Source organism: Ornithodoros turicata, chromosome 4 (assembly GCF_037126465.1).
Source record: "Ornithodoros turicata isolate Travis chromosome 4, ASM3712646v1, whole genome shotgun sequence".
Lineage (NCBI taxonomy): Eukaryota > Metazoa > Arthropoda > Arachnida > Ixodida > Argasidae > Ornithodoros > Ornithodoros turicata.
The window spans coordinates 20,734,685-20,753,315 of NC_088204.1; the positions used below are offsets into that span (position 1 = coordinate 20,734,685).

Genomic DNA, 18,631 nt, shown 5'->3' on the forward strand with positions numbered 1-18,631 from the left:
TAGCTGATCCAAACAGCGCATTGGTGCGCTGCTCCGCGCAAGAAATATGTAAACCGAAACCGATTAATTACTCGGAAAGAATTACTAAATGGCGATGCGTTTTTTTTTCTTGCAATATTTTTTCAGGTTTCTTGTGTGAATCAGGGGCTCTGTAAGAGTGCGAAGTAAAAGTTAAAAGTTAAGATGCTTATCTAATTAGTGAGCGTATGCAAATGAGCCGCTCACTACTCAGTTCATACCCGCTGTCCCAAGGATCCTTACCAAAAAGAAATTTCTTCGATATAGCGTCACCTGTTCACGAATTATTCAGCCGGGGGATTTTCCTGAAACACCCTGTATATGTAGTCTAGTCACTGCATAGTCCCGCACATAAGGGGGCGAGGGGGATATGTTTATTGAAAAAAAAAGCAAGGAAAGGTTAGTCAGGCATAGGCCGACTTGCTATTCCTTCCATAAAAAGAAAACGAAAAAGAGAAAGAAAAGAAACACACACACGCAAAGACAGACACACACACAAGGGCCTTAGAGGCTGGTCGAGAGGCCGGTGGCCCGGAGAAAGCTCATACTCATGCATACTCAAATCGTACTCATGTGCGTTCCGCAACAAGGGTACGGAATCGTTTGTACTGTGTAGCAACCCTTCTTTACAGCTTTCCATGTGGAGGAACAATTTGAAAAGCATGAAAAAGAAACCATAAGAAAAAAAATCAATGCCCTGACTACCAGGGCGGCAAAAAAAAAGAAAAAAAAGAAAAGAAAGAGAGAAAGAAAATCGAGTTCGGAGAGACAGGTCCGATCTACACCATGGCTTCTTTTTGCAAGTCATTTTATTTTGATCAGCACACGAAACACACATACACGAGTCGCACGTACCAAGAGCCCACCCTTTCTTTATCTTTCCTCTTTCTCCACTCTTCTTCTTCTTCTTCTCAGCATTCTTTATCCACTTCCTCTTCATCCTTGAGACATGCGTGCATGCAAAGGAGGGAGATAAAGTATAGCCTGATGAGGAAACAAAGACAAGAGGCTGCTTGGGAGGTGCGCCACATGTCCAAACGGTGCGAAATACACGAGGACTGCAGGTGTCTAGGTGTCGCGTTTTAGCCCTCGTGTGTTCTTGTTCCTCGCGTCTCCTATCCGCCGCCAGTTTCCTGCATACAGAAAAGTAGGAACACAATGCGTCTCGAATTATTTCGCGACACTGTTTCAAGACATTTCGTTTCAAATGCAGCTACGCCGGATCAATACTCGGTTGCCGCTACAAAAAGAACTTTGCCAAATTCTTTGTGCGTTGTAATCCTACAGTATAGGCTCCGCGCTATTCGAGCTCGCACCGAGCACCTATTGGGTACCGTGCGCACGGCAGCGTGTTCTCCTAGTAAATTTCTTCAGCCGGGTGAGCTCACTAATGAGCACAACAATCTGTAATCACATTCGGTGTAGGATTGTGTCCCATTCCTGCCTCATTACAGTCAAGATTCACGTTACGTGCAATTTTCCCCTTAAACCGGTGCCTCATTATGATCAACATCCCAGTCCCGGTCAACAGTACCTTCATTTCGGTCAAGAAAAGCGTTATGTCAAGGCGCTCTGATACTACACTCAGATGTAGGTCAGTGAATCCTAATTTCACTTTGATTGCATATACGTTTCACATGTACGTGCTCCAGTTTATTCCCACCGTATTTGTCCAAATGCATATGTAATATCTCCAGCAGATCATTTTTTCTAGCAGAACTATAGTATACATATACTAAGTCTAGCAGCAGTTCGCAGACCACCAGCTCCAGTGACATAGTGGTTAGGATGATCGCTTTCCACGCCGAGACTGGGAGGTGACTCGGGTTCGAATCCCGTCACCGGCTGTGCTGTCTCAGGTTTTCCCTGGGTGTTCCGAAGACTTTCCAGACGAATGTCGGCGCAGTTCCAACTGAAGTCGGCCCAGGACGCATACTAACCCCCCACTACTTTCTGCTGTCCTCTCTCCATCTACCCACGTCTGTACGCCGCTCATAGCCACATGCAGTTGCTTCGCGGCGCTAACACGAAAAAAAAAAATCGCAGCCATTTTTGGTCAAAATAATGATGTGAAATTGAATTTTCGGTGCTGATGGTGGCGTGCTATTTTTTCCACTGGATATTCAAGAAAAAGTCGAAATGTCGTCATATTTATTGGAACCTGGCTAGCATAAGGGCACATTGCATGGCTCATACTCTGCTGAATGCACATATTGACACAATGCACAGACACTTCTCCATGGCCGTACGTCATTCCTCACTACCGCTGACAACGGAACAACAGAGAATGGGTGCGTTCAAGTGACAGTCCCCATGTTTTTTCTTTATCACATTACATCACAAAGTGACAGTCTTATCCGTTTCGAGCGATTCTGACACTAGAGTGTTATTTTATTCCCTATGTCCTGCTGACCACGCTGTCGAAAACGCGGCATCACGAAATAGTGGGACACCTCGGCTGTTATTCGATGGAATGCGTGGCAAGTGCAAACGCCGGATGTTGAGTGTATTCCAGAAATCCCTCTCTGGTAAAAAGAGAAAACGCATTTATATCAGAACCAATGAAAGCGCGACCCCGAGAATCGGGACACTTTTGATCCACCGTCGTCTGTAAGCACTGCAAGGCGAAATTTGGTAATTTATATCGCGAAGTACGCTCGCTTCTCAGGGAGTTTAATGAGGACGACGGATCTGGGGAGTAATGACGTGCTCCAATTCTGCTATCTCGCATTTCCTAATTCATGAATTTCGGCTAATTGTTCGACCAGTACTTGCATATGCTGTCCTTACAGGATGCTCGACGTGCCGTAGAACCCACCTGCTAGCACGGCGTCAATTCAAACGCTTTCTTTTTACTGGAACCACACGTACAATGTCCGTGAAACTTTTGGCGTAGTCCGGAAAATGCGAAGAACAGACGCGCAGGACGTTTAGTTTTCACCGCAGGTCAGGGTTTACACGGGAGATGCCGCCAATAACAACCCGGTCGCAGAGCCTGCCGGCTCTGCCCGGTCGACTGCTCGCAGCCCTCTGGTTCGCTTTGAAAAAATACGTCACGTTGATGTCGGTCCAGCTGGAACTTTCGCTGCTGCGGAGGCGGCGCTTATCTTTAAAATTCGTTTATTTCATATCTAAGCAGTTTCCAGTGATGAAAATTGGCCAAGTAGACCAACGTGCGATGCCGAACGTCATGGTAACAACTTTGATAGACCCGTCTCAAGGTGCGACTGTCACTCCAAGTAGGCGTCCCTCTTTGGACACTCGGAGCGGCCACTAAACAGCGGAAAGCGACTTTGCAGCGCTACACCGCCCGCTCGCCGATGCCGTTGTTTGCTCATGCAGTGTATACAGGGTGTCCCAGTAAACGTGTCATTGAATTATAATAAAAAAACTACGCCACCTAGAATCATGCGGTCAACAGCATTTGTTCTTATAAGGTTTTTGCCACCTCCTAATGTGAATGTCATACACTCCAAGTTTAATTATGTAAATACTTGCGAACTGAACTCGGAAATTTGCCAAGTAAAGGTCACTTTTTTACCCCACCAATATGAAGAGCGTGCCGAATTCACTCAAATTCATGATAATTCACAGTGATATTCACGAGCTATCCCATCGGAAAAAATAGCCGAATATCATGCTTTTCGGAGCCCCGGACCGTAGCTCGCGATGACTTTCTGAGCGCAATCGCTCTCAGTGCGACGACAGGAGGTTCCGAAGCCAGCCCACAGAGTGATAGTAGAAAAAGTAACAGTTTTTAAAATTTGGAGAGGGAAAGCATTATCCCAGCGAAAGTCGGACGTGATAAGCCGTGCTTGTTTTATCTCTTTCTGCGATGTCGGGGAGGGCTGGGTTTCCAACCTCCTTTCGTCGGACTGACAAAGATTGCGCTGAAAAATTCATCGTGCGCTATTCTGTGCGACCTCCGTACACTGTTAAAACAGAACTTCACCACATAGCACGCTCCTAACCAACCATCATACTGAATGATATCATTCTGTGTCATGATTTGTTCAAAACAGGGGGGAGGCGCCTATCTGGGACAAGATAATCTGTCCCAAATAGGCACCTCCCGCCTGTTTTGAACAAATCATGACACAGAATGATATCATTCGGTATGATGGTTGGTTAGGAGCGTGCTATGTGGTGAAGTTCTGTTTTAACAGTGTAGAGCACGATGTTTGGCTATTTTTTCCGATGGGATAGCTCCTGAATACCCCTGTCAATTATCATTAATTTGACTAAATTAGACACGCTCTTCACATTGGTGGGGTAAAAAAGTCACTTTACTAGGCAAATTTCCGACTTAAGCTCGCAAAAATTTACATAATTAAACTTACGTTACACGACATTCACATGAGGAGGTGGCAAAAACCCAGTAAGAACAAATGCCATTGACCGCATGACTCTAGGTGGTGTAGTTTTTTTTATTATAATTCAATGACACGTTTTCTGGGACACCCTGTAGACGGAGGACACGTTGGCTTAGGTTAACCTATACTAACATTGAAAGAGACGACGGCAGTTGTGAAGACTTTTCCTTGTAACAGCGAATGAATAGACCTCTACCTGTTTGTAAACAAATGACGTCATAGTGTTCGACAGCGAACAAGGTCGCGCCCGAAAGCCACCGTCCTGAGGGGATTACGATGGTCTCCGAAAGGGACGCGACCTTCGGTCCTACTTTTCTTTTAATAGGAGGCAGCGAACAATTGCCCATTCGTGAAACCCAGCCCTCCCCTTCCGATCTGTTTCGGTCTGTCTACCAACGTCATGATGACGTTTGACGGGTAGAGGTTTATTGGAAGAGATGGGAATTTTTAACGGACGCCATAGGGGCTCTTTTCTGTCAAGGTGACTGCATGGCGTGAAGGTGTCTGCATTAAGGCATCTGCATCTTTTGCATCGTCATCCCGCTCAAATTAACCCACATGCCCTGAGGTATACTGCAATTGTTGTGGTGAATCACCTCATCCCATTGTCATTCATGTAGTAGTCGTTGTTGTTATTGCATCTCCCACGAATAACCGCGGTTACCCGCGAGGGAGTTCCCAACTAATAATAAAAAAGAATGATAACAGTTATAGAACTACTACAGTTTCCCGAAATCGGAGCATTGGGTAACATAGACAATCCGTACTTTGCTTCTCCTGCTGCCGCTCAGCAGGAAGTGACGTCATAAAAAATCTCAAGCATCTTGTCGTCTGCTTCCATGCACCCATTTGAAACGGGAGCTCGAAAAGTGCGCGGAGTCTCACACTCTGGGGTGCGCTCAGGCACGCTCAGGGACCCATTGGCACCCAGCGCGCGATCTCGCTCTCTCACCCAGCTCCACGATGCGGGAATCACGTGGTTGCCTCCCTACGGTGGCACGGGGTCACTCTTCCGATGCAAGAACTTCATCGCAGTGCATGGAACTGGCACGCAATGGCAAGTAAGCGAGAACAGGACGGCCCGGAACCGTCTTCGGCTGTGCGTTTACGAGTACTGGCTAGCGGACGGCAGATAATCCTTGTTTGTTTGTTTGTGAGGAAAAATTCACCACTCTCATGCTATCGGGAAGTTCTGAGCCAACGGTCCCATTACGGCCCCGAGCTTCCCCTCGTCGGCTGCGCTGCTTTGCGTTGAAGGCGCCGCTGCGAAAAGTGACAAAGTAGTACGCGACGATGACGTCACATGGGGCCATACACTTGGTCCTGCGTTTTCTTTCTTTTTTTTTTTTTTCAGTTTTCCGATCTGTACCTTGTTACCTTCGCAGCCGTGCCTTGAACCAACAGCCAACATTCATAACTTTTTCGTCCATGCGTCCTTACCATGGTGAAGCTCGTCAGATGGAATTCACTTGACACGACGAACGGAGCAGTGTAAATGGGGCTGGAGCGTGGCACGGAGTTGAAGTCGTGACCGACTAGTTCTACACAATAACTTGTCGCGAATGTCTTCATCACTAGACGAAGTCCCGATCCAGTCCTATTGCCGGTGTAGGCTACACCGGCACCGCGCGTGATCTGGAACCTGCGTATAATAATGAGTTTAAAGATTCAGTCAAAAGTTCGGGTTAAAATCGCTAGAAACCTCAATGCGCAAAACAACATGTGAAAAGACGATACAAGGCGCAACACTGATCTGACATACAATTTATTGCTCAACTCTAGCTGTCATTATTTGCTTTTTCCCGTCCCTTAACTCTTCTTTCCACCTTTTTGATTGGTTATATTTCCCTGTCTTGCTTACGATTACGTCGTCAATACTTCCTGATACGCCCCTTCGAGATAAGCTGTTCTACACTCTAAAAACAGAGCTTCACCGATTCGAGGAGAGAGAGGGGCGTACGTCTTTTTATGGCAATTTGGATATATGGTAATTGCCACAAAAAGGCGTACGCCTTCCTCTCTCCTCGAATCAAAAGCGATAACCCTATCATCCGCGGCAATGGTTGGCGCACAGCGTGCTATGCGGTGAAGTTCTGTTTTTAGAGTGTATAGGGCTGCTGCCACATCTAAGTTTCTTTGAGTTCACCGCATCCTCATATAGAAATGCTCCAATTTTCCTGCTTTTGTAAAGAATCCCTGCGCGCTCAAAATTTGCTTCGCGCCCTTTACAGGTCTTAAAGTGCACTCTTAAAAACGAGGGGGGGGGGGGGGTCGAGGTAGCTTGCCGTTGTTGGCCGCACTCAAGTGGGCATCGTCACGACTATAGCCAAAAAAAAGGAAAAGAAGGTGGGAGAAAGGGGAGTTGAGGACTTCAAAGTGATGTAGAAGCAGGATGACCGGTACTGATGGGACAGAAGCACACTGTAGGTGAGAGGTGCACTAGAGTGGTCTCTCCGCTAGGCCTGTTGCTTGGAGAAAGCGCACGAGGCCGCGAGTTTTTGAAAGTCGTTCCGCACAAGAGCCTTCGGGGAAAATGGGATATGGTATTTTCACAAAGCACACTCTTAAAAACGAACTTCACCACATAGCACGCTCCTAGCCAACCATCATCCCGAATGACAACGTTCTCGTCCCTGATTTGTTGAAAACGGGAGGCGGAGCCTATTCTGTGCCGTGCATAATGGCACAAACTACCGCCATCGATAGCGCACCCTGAATCGTGGCGCGCGATATTAAACAGCAAATAATGGTACTGTGATGTTCCACGTAAGGTTTGTCTGCGGAGTGTGGTGACATGTTGCACGTGCCGCAGGGTAGGACTGCGGATAATTTGGACCACCTGGGGATCTTTTGACGTGCGCCAGAAATCTCCGACACACGGTGCAGCTCAGGCAGTTCGGCTCTGGCTACCAACTAGAACGGTTGTTGTCCGTCGTTATTCTAGTATGGCGGGCTAATTCTAGCAGTACACTCTTAGAAATGAACTTCACCACATAGCACGCTCCTAGCCAACCATCATCCCGAATGACAACGTTCTCGCCCCTGATTTGTTGAAAACGGGAGGAGGAGCCTATTTTGTGCCATTATGCACGGCACAAAATAGGCTCCTCCTCCCGTTTTCAACAAATCTAGGGCGAGAACGTTGTCATTCGGGGTGATGGTTGGCTAGGAGCGTGCTATGTGGTGAAGTTCATTTTTAAGAGTGTACCAACAAGGGAAAGGGCTGTCTTTTGATTGGGCGTAGGAGAAGAGGAAGAGGAAGGAGTGGGGAAGAGTGCAAGAAGAAGCCCTTTCAGCAGCACCACCAAGGAAGATCATTCGGTGCTGGACGTGGACGGAGATGGACATTTTTGCTGCAATAGATATGAACCTGCATCCCCAGTCTTTTTCTATTCCCCGGGAAAGCCAGCCATCCGATACGAGAAATGGATCCAACTGTTTACGACCACTGATCTCTATGTATAAAGGCTGGATCGCGCATAGGAGAGGGGCTCGTGAGAGAGAGGTGCGGCACCCGGCCGCCATGTTGGAGGGCCCAATGGCGCTGGCTTCTGCCATAGGAGACAATGGGAAGCGATTTGATTTGGACCATTTGTTGCGCTTTAAACGCTCTTCATTGCTGATTAGCATGCATCTTTCTTATGAATCAGTGTGCTGATGTATTCCAATCGTCCTTCAGCGGTGTTCCTGTAGTTTTTAATGGTAATTGCCTTCTTTTTCTTCTCCGCTGCATGTACTCCGCACGGGGAGCATACGGATGAAGGTGAATTCGGTGAATGTCAACCTGTACAATTCATTCTTTTTGCTCAGAAAGGGTTCACACTGTTTGTTATTGTAAGGTATAGTTCCGTTTGTTGTTCGGTTTTCGTGTCGTGTTTGGTTTTCCTGTGGTGTTCTGTGGTTTTCGATCGTTATTGTGCGGTTTGGTGCTGTATGGTTCTCGTTGGACTTTTTGCACTGTCGTATTATGTTCTACGAGTGTGTGTGTGTGTTCTACAATAAGACCTCGCTGTTTATTGTGAAGGGGCGCATTATTTTATTCACCACATCACCACCAGAAATGGGGTGGAGTATCGCCCCTGGCAATGAAACTCCCCATTCCTCATCTGATAATAACGTTGCTGTTACGAGTGTGTTGCAGTTGTTCAGCTGTCAGCGCACACGTCTCAACAGGTACCCCATCAAATTATAATGTGTCACTATTGTGTTACTCTTAGGAAGTGCTGCGGAAAATGAAACTTTGTAGGTACAGCATCACTCTAAAGTCGTACAGTTTGCCCTCTACGATCGAATCAGGTCTCCTCAAGGTGTCTGCTGCAGAGCACCGAAGATTTAGATGGGCCCCAATTTTTGCGACCCAGGTTCTGCACCCGCTTCTTCGGCACAGCGGGGCGACTGTGAGGAAACCTGTATAGCACATTGTTTATAGAAAATACATGGTTTTCAGATCTATAAGAGCAGCCAAACATAATTCCTTAGTACTTAAAGCACAAAGACGGTTAAGAGCATCAACTGTTTACTATATACATTAAAAACAAGACTTTCATGCAGTAGGCTGCACTTCTTCAGGTTTGAGGACCTGTTACAAGTGTGACTTGGTTTTTGATATATGCTTCACCACTTGTAACAGGTCCTCAAACCTGAAGAAGTGCAGACTATGCACGAAAGTCTTGTTTTTAATGTATATAGTAAACAGTTGATGCTCTTAACCGTCTTTGTTATTTTTGATTCTGCATCGCCGGAAACTTGCACATTGTTTTTCTTCACGTTCTACTTAAAGCACCAGCGAAGTAGCAGTGCAAGCAAGTCCGAGTTGTCAGATGCCTGCGATACGAATAAACACGATTATTCATCAAAATGAAGATCTTACCTGTGAAAAGTTATCCCCCTCTCTCTATCCGTGCGTGAAGTGCACCCAAAACTGTGCGACAGGATGCGTTGGGCCCACCAATATGGTGGCCGGCGACCACGCTCTAGCGCACCCTATGCGCGATCCGGCCATATACTATAGAGATCAGTGTTTACGACCTACATTGAAACATGCTAAGGAACATAATACTCCGTAATGTAAAAGCCTAAGTCTGGGCACACAAAGAAACGACACAAATATACCGACACTTCGCTGGTTTGAGTCGTGTGTTCGCGTCGTCCCTCTGTGTGCCCAGACTCAGGCTTTTACGTTATGAAGTTCATCCACCAGCTAGCCTGCATCGACGCCATTTTGACAGAATATACCCTTCGGTATACGTAAGAGGTCCATTCTCCTGAATGCATCGGTGTGGAGGGTATTCCGTACTTTACCCGATGCAGCCATTTCTTGCGACCTCTGATGGCTCTTACGATGTCTATGCCAGTGCCGCACGGACCCTGGAGCACTTGTTCGCTACAGCCCTAAATCGAGCAGTGGAACGTTACTGGTCATGAGCCAGAGCGCAACAACCTGACGAGACCATTGATGAGTTCGTCCCACGACGTCCAACAGCAAGACATCTTTTCTTTTTTTTCTGTGAGATACATGCTGAACGCGTTCCTCTCCGATTACTCGGAATCTGGATTCTCACCTTCTATACCGTCGGCAGTATACCACAAGAACTTCTCGCACTTGATAAAAATGATTAAACTCCGAGGCAGCAAGTACAAAGACGATCACAAAACACATTTACGAACAGAGTATAGCACGTTTATTCACAGCCAGACTTTCAAATGAACTGTCCAGGACATTTCCCGTTACAATGATCGAGAATGTGCTTGTGATCCTCTGTGTATTCCCTGTCTCGTGGTTTAATCATTTTCATCACGCATCACCAGTTAGCCTGTGGTTTGACACTTGTTCACGTTCTGGCACTTGCCCTACACAAGTCACAAATTGTACACAGTGACTATACTAGACCGGTGACACATGTGGAAGTAGTTTTTACTGCTACGGTGCGTTTTGGGGAGACGACTGCCACTTGTCCGCTCCGTGTAGTGGACAAGGGTACTGCTAGTGCTAGCATAGATACGCTGCAAGCCCTAGACATTTTCATCGTACCTACTCTTTCTCGGAAATCTTTCTCTCTACTCTACTCACCTCTACGCAGCCTAAGACATATCTACCCCAAGTCTTAGGAATTACCCTGACCTATTCTCAGATTAGTTGGATCTCGCAAAGTGCAACAGTCATACAATGAAACCATCCATGAAACCAGTAGAGCAACCACTTCGCCGCTTGTGGGCGTGCGAGAAATGGCACGTACTATTGTTTGGACGAAAACTACCGCTAAGAACGGACAACCAAACACTGGTGAGGCTTACGTCAACGTAGGTATTCGGTCATCAACCAATGTGAATTACAAGATGGGCTACACGTCTGCTATAGCACTTTCTGCTTGATGGGTCACAGTCCGCTTTATGAGTTTACGGAAAGGCTTGCTACTGCGGTCAGCCGGACACCGTCAAAGCAATGCCGAGCGGAAGACCCTTACGACGCGCAAGGCGTGACCACACACTCTTGTCCCTCCAGGTCAGAGTCAGAGCAGGCACGATAAGCGAGTTTCGCCACTAGTAATTGCCCAGGGGTCCGTTCCGACGTACATAAGCGGACGAGAGTGCACGGGCGCTTCGACTGCACACAAAATGGTTGTCAATTCTTCGAACGTGATGCGCTTTCTTCCTAGAGGGCGCTCCAATGCCTCTTTCACCGTCCGTATGAGTCGCTCCCACCAACATCCCTACAAGGGAGCACACAAGACGATGGATCGCCATTCGATACGATGCTGGGTGGCGAAAACTACACTCTTAAAAATGAACTTCACCGCATAGCATGCTCCTAGCCAACCATAATCTCGAATGATATCGTTATCAGCCCTGATTTGTTGAAACAGGAGGCGTACGCTTTTTTTGTGACACTTATGCTGTTCATAATTGTCACAGAAAAGTCGTACGCCTCCCGTTTTCAACAAATCAGGGCAGATAACGATATCGTTCGAGATTATGGTTGGCAAGGAGCGTGCTATGCGGTGAAGTTCATTTTTAAGAGTGTAGAACATCCATGAATAGTGATAGGCGGGAGCACCCGCGAAAGATCCGAGCGTCGTCCAAAACGTGGAGCGTTGGACTCCGGCATGCAAAAGGTGATTATGAACTCTAAATATCATGATGTCAGTGAAACGGTGTTTCGCGGTTAACAAGATGGGGTGCTTGGTACTGCATCTTTAAGTTGCTGGAGCTTGGGGTTGTTGAAGGGATGGACGCGTCGAATCCAGATTTCGGATTTTTCAGTCGGATTGATTCGTCCAGATTTCTAGGGATGAAAAACTGCAAAGCTGACACTGAAGGAAGAGAGCCTGAGCAACCGGAGGTCATGGCAACCGCGACTATAGCCTTTAAAGGAGCTAGGAACTGTACCAAGCGAGCCCGCCGACTGTGTCGGCTCCAAACGACGATTTCAACGTGTTGTCTGTGACACCTTTTGTATAGGTGAATTACATAGGTGCGTATTTTCAGCACATAGCACGCTCCTAGCCAACCACCTTCCCGAATGACAACGTTCTCGCCCATGATTTGTTGATAACGAGAGGCGGAGCCTATTATGTATCTATTATGCACGGCTACAAAATGGGTTACGCCTCCCGTTTTCAACAAATCAGAGACGAGAACGTTGTCATTCGGGATGATGGTTGGCTAGGAACGTGCTATGTAGTGACGTTCATCTTGAAGTGGGTAAAGCAGAACGCTATGTGTACCTTCGCGTTGGCGTCTGATTGGGTGCTACAATACTTCAGATGACGTAACGATGGATAGAGGTATCTGGACGGCGGTGCGTCTACTCGCCCGAATACGAAAGAGAGTGCGTTTTTGTATTAACGCTGCACAAGTTATGAAGGGGAAGAATTGAACAATAAATTGTAAATAGAATTACGAAGCGTAGAAGAACAATATTACATATATTAAACCCGTAACCAAATACGTGTAGATAGGAGTTCTTACCTCCTTTAATCCAAGAGAATGAACACAAACCCGGGCACGCGTTACACGCGCTAAAGTGCCAAACCTTCGCTTCCCTAATTGTTCTCTATTTACAACAGGTGCGTTAAGTACACTCTTAGAAATGAACTTCACCGCATAGCACACTCGTAGCCCAACATCATCTCGAATGATATCGTTATCTGCCCTGATTTGTTGAAAACGGGAGGCGTACGCCTTTTTTGTGACAATTATGAACAGCATAAGTGTCACAAAAATGGTTGGCTAAGAGCGTGCTGTGCGGTGAAGTTCATTTCTAAGAGTGTGGGTACACTTTCCAAAGTTCGGGCTCCGTATCAAAATTCCATTGACCTTCCATATCTTATCTTATCGCAATTCAGTTTACAAAACATGGCCTGAAAAAGTAAGAACGAAACCAGGGAGACGCGACCCGATCTTGCTGCTCTGAGGTCGACAGGTGATTTCATTTGCTACTGCAACGAGACCAACGACAGGCCGCTCCAAGTTGTCTTGAGGAGGAGAGAACAGGGAAACAGGTTCCGCTCGCGCACGAATCACGGCCTTTATGGTCGAGGCAACGGCATCATTCATTATTCCAAGTGAAGAATTGTTTGCCCTTTGGTGCCGCTTTGAAGAACAGAACATGTCGTTGAAGGCAGCTCGCTCCTCGAGATTCTTCGAAGTGTTTAGAGCTCCCAGCGCAAGTAAAACGGCCACGAAGGATGCCTCTTATAGCGTACCGTAGCAAGGATGCCTTTTATAGCGTAACGTATCCGTAGCATGAGGCGACGAGTATTACCATAAGGAAGTAGACAACGGAGGCGACCAACTTTGAGCCTATACTGTGCAATGCAGAGCAATACAATGAACGAACAGAGCGCAGTTGTTTATGAACAGCTATGTACAACGAACATGTACGAACGTGAACGTCATACACTGTTAAAACAGGGGGGGGGGGTCGAGGTAGCTTGCCGTTGTTGGCCGCACTCAAGTGGGCATCGTCGCGACTATAGCCAAAAAAAGGAAAGTGGGAGAGGGGAGTTGAGGACTTCAAAGTGATGCAGCGAGGCAGGATGACCGATACTGATGGGACGGAAGCACACTGTAGGTGAGAGGTGCACTGGAGTGGTCTTTCCGCTAGGCCCGTTTCTTGAAGAAAGCGCACGAGGCCGCGAAAACAGAACTGCACCACATAGCACGCTCCTATAGCCAACCATCACTCCGAATGATATCATCCTGTGTCCTGATTTGTTCAAAACAGGGGGGAGGCGCCTATCCGGACATGCATAATGTTTCCCAGATAGACGCCTCCTTCCATTTTCAATAAATGATATCATTCGGAACGACGGTTGGCTACAAGCGTGCTATGTGGTGAAGTTCTATTTTAACAGTGTACGACCCAACGTGATGAAACCAGGCTACATGATGAACGTCATCACATATCCCTGCAGTGGATTCCAGGTCACTGCGGTCTAAGAGGCAATGAGGAGGCTGACAAAGTAGCAACGGCTGCCCACGAGTCCCCGACAGCCGTGCCCATTGTGCTGTCGAGAGGTGACAGAAGGACCCTACTAACTGCATGGTTTCAACCCTCGGCTCTGCAGCAATGGCGCCGGGACATCACGGCTCAATCTCTCGTGTATTCGGTAGACCGAAATTTGTCGTTTTCTTTCCCTGCCCGTCTATTACGCCATTTTACCTCCCTTCTGCGTAGACTCCGACTGAATGTGGCTTTCACCCCGCAATTCAAGTGCATGATCAGATGCTGTGACACGGGCCTCTGTTCCACCTGCGCTGTCGTGGCGAACACCCAGCACATTATTATGGAATGTTCACTCTACTGCCCGCAAAGGCGGATATTGTGTGATGAGCTTGCCCGTTGAACAAGAGATAAGAGAGAGAGCCCGTACCAGCAAGAGACCGCTCACCTTAGCTGCACTCATTGGCCCCTATGAAGATCCTGTGCTCCATCGTCGGGTTCTTCACCTGCTGGACTTTCTGTCGACCACTGGATTGCTCCAGACGCTTTAGTTCATCATCATCATCATCACACATTATCATCCCTCGTCATCCTCACATAATGTTCCACGTGCAATGGAGTAGGGTATACCGCACCACCGCGGTGAAACACCCCATCTCATCGTCATCATTTATTGTTGTTGTTGTCGATGATGTAACCAGGGTTGCGGAGTTGCCACTTCAGGGTTGGAATGATTCCGGAATCATTCCAGATTTATCAGAGCCCGGAATGGAATGGAATGTAATTAGGCATTTTTTTCGCAGGCGGAATGGAATTGGAATGGACTGGTGTGAGTACCACACGGCCAAGGGCGAAATAACTTTTGTTTGTCTTTTTGCTTTTTCCGTGATGGTTAATGTCAATCTCCTCTATAGCACTGGTGGGCTACCCTGAACGGTTACCGGTCCCTTTTCTTTTATTCATGGAATTAAAGGAATGGAATTGGGTTATTGCCAAGCCATTCCAGGAGTGAGAATTAGTCATACCTTTTCATTCCGAGGAACTCAAAGGAATGGAATTATCACAAATCTCCATTCCTCGGAATGGAATGGAATGGGTGATCGCATTCCGCAACCCTGGACCCATAAAGGAGAAAATTTGATGCAAAAAAATGCGTGTAGTTCTTTCATACAGCACTGTGGTGCGTTGCCGTGACTGTTCGCTAACAACCGCTCTTTATTCGTTCATTGTATATCGTTGTGTTATCAGCAACGGTTGATTATTGGGGGACTGGTTCGTCCTCTACATCCGTGTCTCTGCTCGTTGCTTCATGTTACGTGTCCTCTCGTCGTCTCTTATGCCACTTAAAGTAAGGCAAGAACTCCGTCTAAAACAAGGCAGCAGGACTTACGTTTCTGTGGCGCTTCCCTCAATGACGATGTATCCTCCAGGGTACATAATAAATTCAGGTTGCGTGAAATCCTTGCTCTGCAGGCGAAAGGAACGCAAAGATCAATTCTTGTTTTGTTTCCTTTTTTTTAAACAAGATCGATCTTTATCCAACTTCATTTTCTGTTGAGTCTTTGATGAGCCTGACTACTCGTTTACCCGCTTATATTCGCTGCACTTAGAACTAGTGACATAATCTAATACCAATGGGGTTGCGAATGGCATTATTCACGATGATCGTGTCAGTCTGTAATCCCATCAAACGCCGTGATCTCGATGCCGCCCCTTCGGCGGTGAAAAATTTGAACCATGCAGCCGTTCCTTCATCAAAGGATACGCGTGTGACCTCAAAATATGAAATAATCTTACACGGTACGAAACGGTTTTATGCACGAATAAAATTGTTACTCCGCGCGGACAATGTGAGCGAGGACATTCCAGACGAATGTCGGCACAGTTCCCCCTGAAGTCGGCCCAGGACGCATACTAACCCCCTGTCCCCCACTCCTTCCTGCTATCCTCTCTCCGTCTGTCCACATCTGTACGTCGCTCATAGCCACAGTTGCTTCGCGGCGCTAACACCCAATTAAAAAAAAAATGTGAGCGTGAACAGGTGTTTCAGCGAGAATAGGCGTTTGATGTAATGAAAAATAGTTGTGTGGCACCGCACGTATGACCGCACGTATGAGTTGGGGCACTAAGCACTTGAAGGATGATGATGATTGGCGCATCGACAACAGAGGTCATAATGCGCCACAACAGAGATTGTGGTGTGACTATATAGTTAAAGTCAAATATAATTAGTGAGGATCCCGTTAGCGAGACCCTCTAAGGGACTATCGCGCATTCAGAAACGTGGCCACGTTTCCCTTCAGAAAACAGCGTATATATTAAATAAAGGCGCGTCCTCAAGATTCGCACTCCCTCTGCTGCTGCCCCATAGGAGGATGCAAGCCAGGCATACGAAGCGCAGGCGATCGTCTGCGATGTCGTCTGCTTCGCGTTTACACCGTGAAAAGACCTCGGTAAATATGCCCACTTTCGCCTACCAATGTGAGTCCGGACGCGACCATGTTGCGTGGAACACAGTGTTGTTGGAATACGTCTGACGCTAACCAGAAACCGCAAGCGGATCACAACTCTCCGTGACCATGCATACCTCCCGGTCGGTTGCCTCGTCCTGATTGGCCTTCTCCGAGTGATGTTTTCTCATTTCATGATGTTTCATTTTTCCTTTCAGCGCCGCGAAGCAACTGTGGCTATGAGCGGCGTACAGACATGGACAGATCGAGAGAGAATAGCAGGAAGGAGTGGGAGATGCACTCTTAAAACTGAACTTCACCGCATAGCACGCTCTGCGCCAACCACGAATGATACAAATATCGCTTCTGATTCGAAGAGAGAGGGGGCGTACGTCTACCACTCTCCTCGAATCTGAAGTGATAACCCTATCATCCGTGGCAACGGTTGGCGCAGAGCGTGCTATGCGGTGAAGTCTACACTCTTAAACAACGGCGAGCCTATCCTGCCATTACCCCCCCCCCCCCATCTTCCATCATCATCTTCCAAAGGTTCATCGTAACGGTGCTCAAAGGAATACCCAGCGTCGCGTTATTTCTAGACGACATCGTCATCACAGACCGAAATCTGCAAGAGCACGAGCAACGGGTACAGAGAAGTTTTGGAAACAGAATCCCGGTCTGGTTTGTGTCTCAATGCCAGGAAATGTTTTCGGTGTTCCAAAGCTGGACCTGCTAGGCATTCACATCGATGCTCAAGGTACTCGTCCTTGGTGATGGTGATAGGGCTCGCCGTTTTTCGCCTCACAGAGGCCCTGGGGGTTGTGTGTCCCGGCCGACTTCTACGGAACTGTGCCCACATATATCTGAAAGCGTGACGTTCACGTTCAAAAGCGTGACTATCAGTCGTGACGTTGCCCACATACGTGAGGCCGACAACGGCAAGCCCTTTCACCATCACCACCACCACCATTGGTCGAAGGGAGGAGAAAGAAAAACGACGAAGGAGACATCATGTCTGACCGGCCACGCGTGTTCACTCGGACTACAGCCGTTGTGCTCGCAGACGCTAGCGGGTAGTTTAAAGAGTTTTGAATGCTTTAGATTTAGATTATGGCGAATGTGAGAACAAAATGGCACATCCACCTGATCATCAGAAAAGCGGGAAGACGAACATGACAGGGAATCCCTGCACCCTTCGCCTCCAAATGACGCAGAAATCGTTAGAGAGGAAGCCTGCAGTCTTTCCGATGTCTCGCAGGTGAACGGTAAGACAAGTTTGGTTACTGTTTGTGACCGAAGGAAGTAATGCAGGTTTATCACATTAAGTGTATTACGTACAGCATTTACGAGTCACTCGGTACGTTAGCGGCGTTTCATAGTGCAGTGCATTGCCGTAACTTGTGCGTTTCGGATATGCCGCTAATCAAATTATGTGCGGTTATGCTAGTTGCCCCTCATGCACGTCGCAGCCGTTCATTCACTGTGATCTACGAACATTTGTGACAAGTGTGCTTTGGTGTTCAAATACGAAATCAACATCGATTGCCTATCATAACAGTGATTTTCGTGCAGAGTTACGGATCATAAATAGATTTTTGTTTTGTTTTAATGCTCCCGCAGCTATCGGCAACAACGACGCACATGGCCCAGCTGTTACTTGACCCGAGCTTTGTTCCCGCGCTGCTGACGATCTGGGACGCTGTGAGCGGCTCCTGCAGATCACGTGGTTTGGGCGCCCGCCATTTTCCCTGGACCACTGCGTCAATGGGAGCTTCCGGCGGATGGTTGCAGTGCGCCAGGAAGAGCTACGCAATGGACTAAGTACGGTTAGCTCATGCAAATGCGTCAAACTGCCAAGTGATTGTGTCAGTATAATGGCTCAAATAAATTTCTGTTCATTACAACAATTTTGAGAGCTGTTTTCGAATCGCGGAATAACTGTACTGCGTGCATGAAAGCTAATATAGGCCTAGACCTAGAAGTCAGTGGTAGCCGACACCGGCGAGGCCGGTATAGCCTACAGCAGTAGTAAGGAGAAGTCAGTAGGAGTCAGAACCGGTCAGGCTGCGAGCCGGACGGACAGCCTCCTGATTGGAGGATTGAGGGAGAAATCCCTGCATGCTCATTGGTCGTGTGCCCAGTGTTGCGTGGATTTTCTTGTACTGTGGGCTCTATTGGGAGCTGCGGAAAGCTGGTGATGCCACGTTGTTACCACGTGGAAGCATTTTTTTAGAGCCGCGAAGTCGTGGAGATGTGGAGGCCTATGTGCAAAACAGGCGGATCAATGCGACACTGGCAGCCGGATAGCTGATCCAAAGAGCGCATTGGTGCACTGTTCCGCGCAA

General features: G+C 47.6%; 1 protein-coding gene across 2 annotated transcripts in view; it reads right to left on the minus strand.

The window, feature by feature from the left end:
* Positions 1-809: 809 nt before the first annotated feature.
* LOC135391296 (uncharacterized) overlaps positions 810-18,631 on the minus strand; it is an 84,560-nt gene continuing 66,738 nt past the window's right edge. For both annotated transcript variants that reach the window (XM_064621511.1, XM_064621510.1), the window contains 3 exons: positions 15,227-15,303; positions 5,832-6,033; positions 810-1,151 (listed from right to left, as the gene is read on the minus strand). In XM_064621511.1, coding sequence (XP_064477581.1) covers positions 1,134-1,151; positions 5,832-6,033; positions 15,227-15,303 — 297 coding nt within the window. In that variant the 3' untranslated portion in view covers positions 810-1,133. The remainder of the gene's footprint in view (positions 1,152-5,831; positions 6,034-15,226; positions 15,304-18,631) is intronic.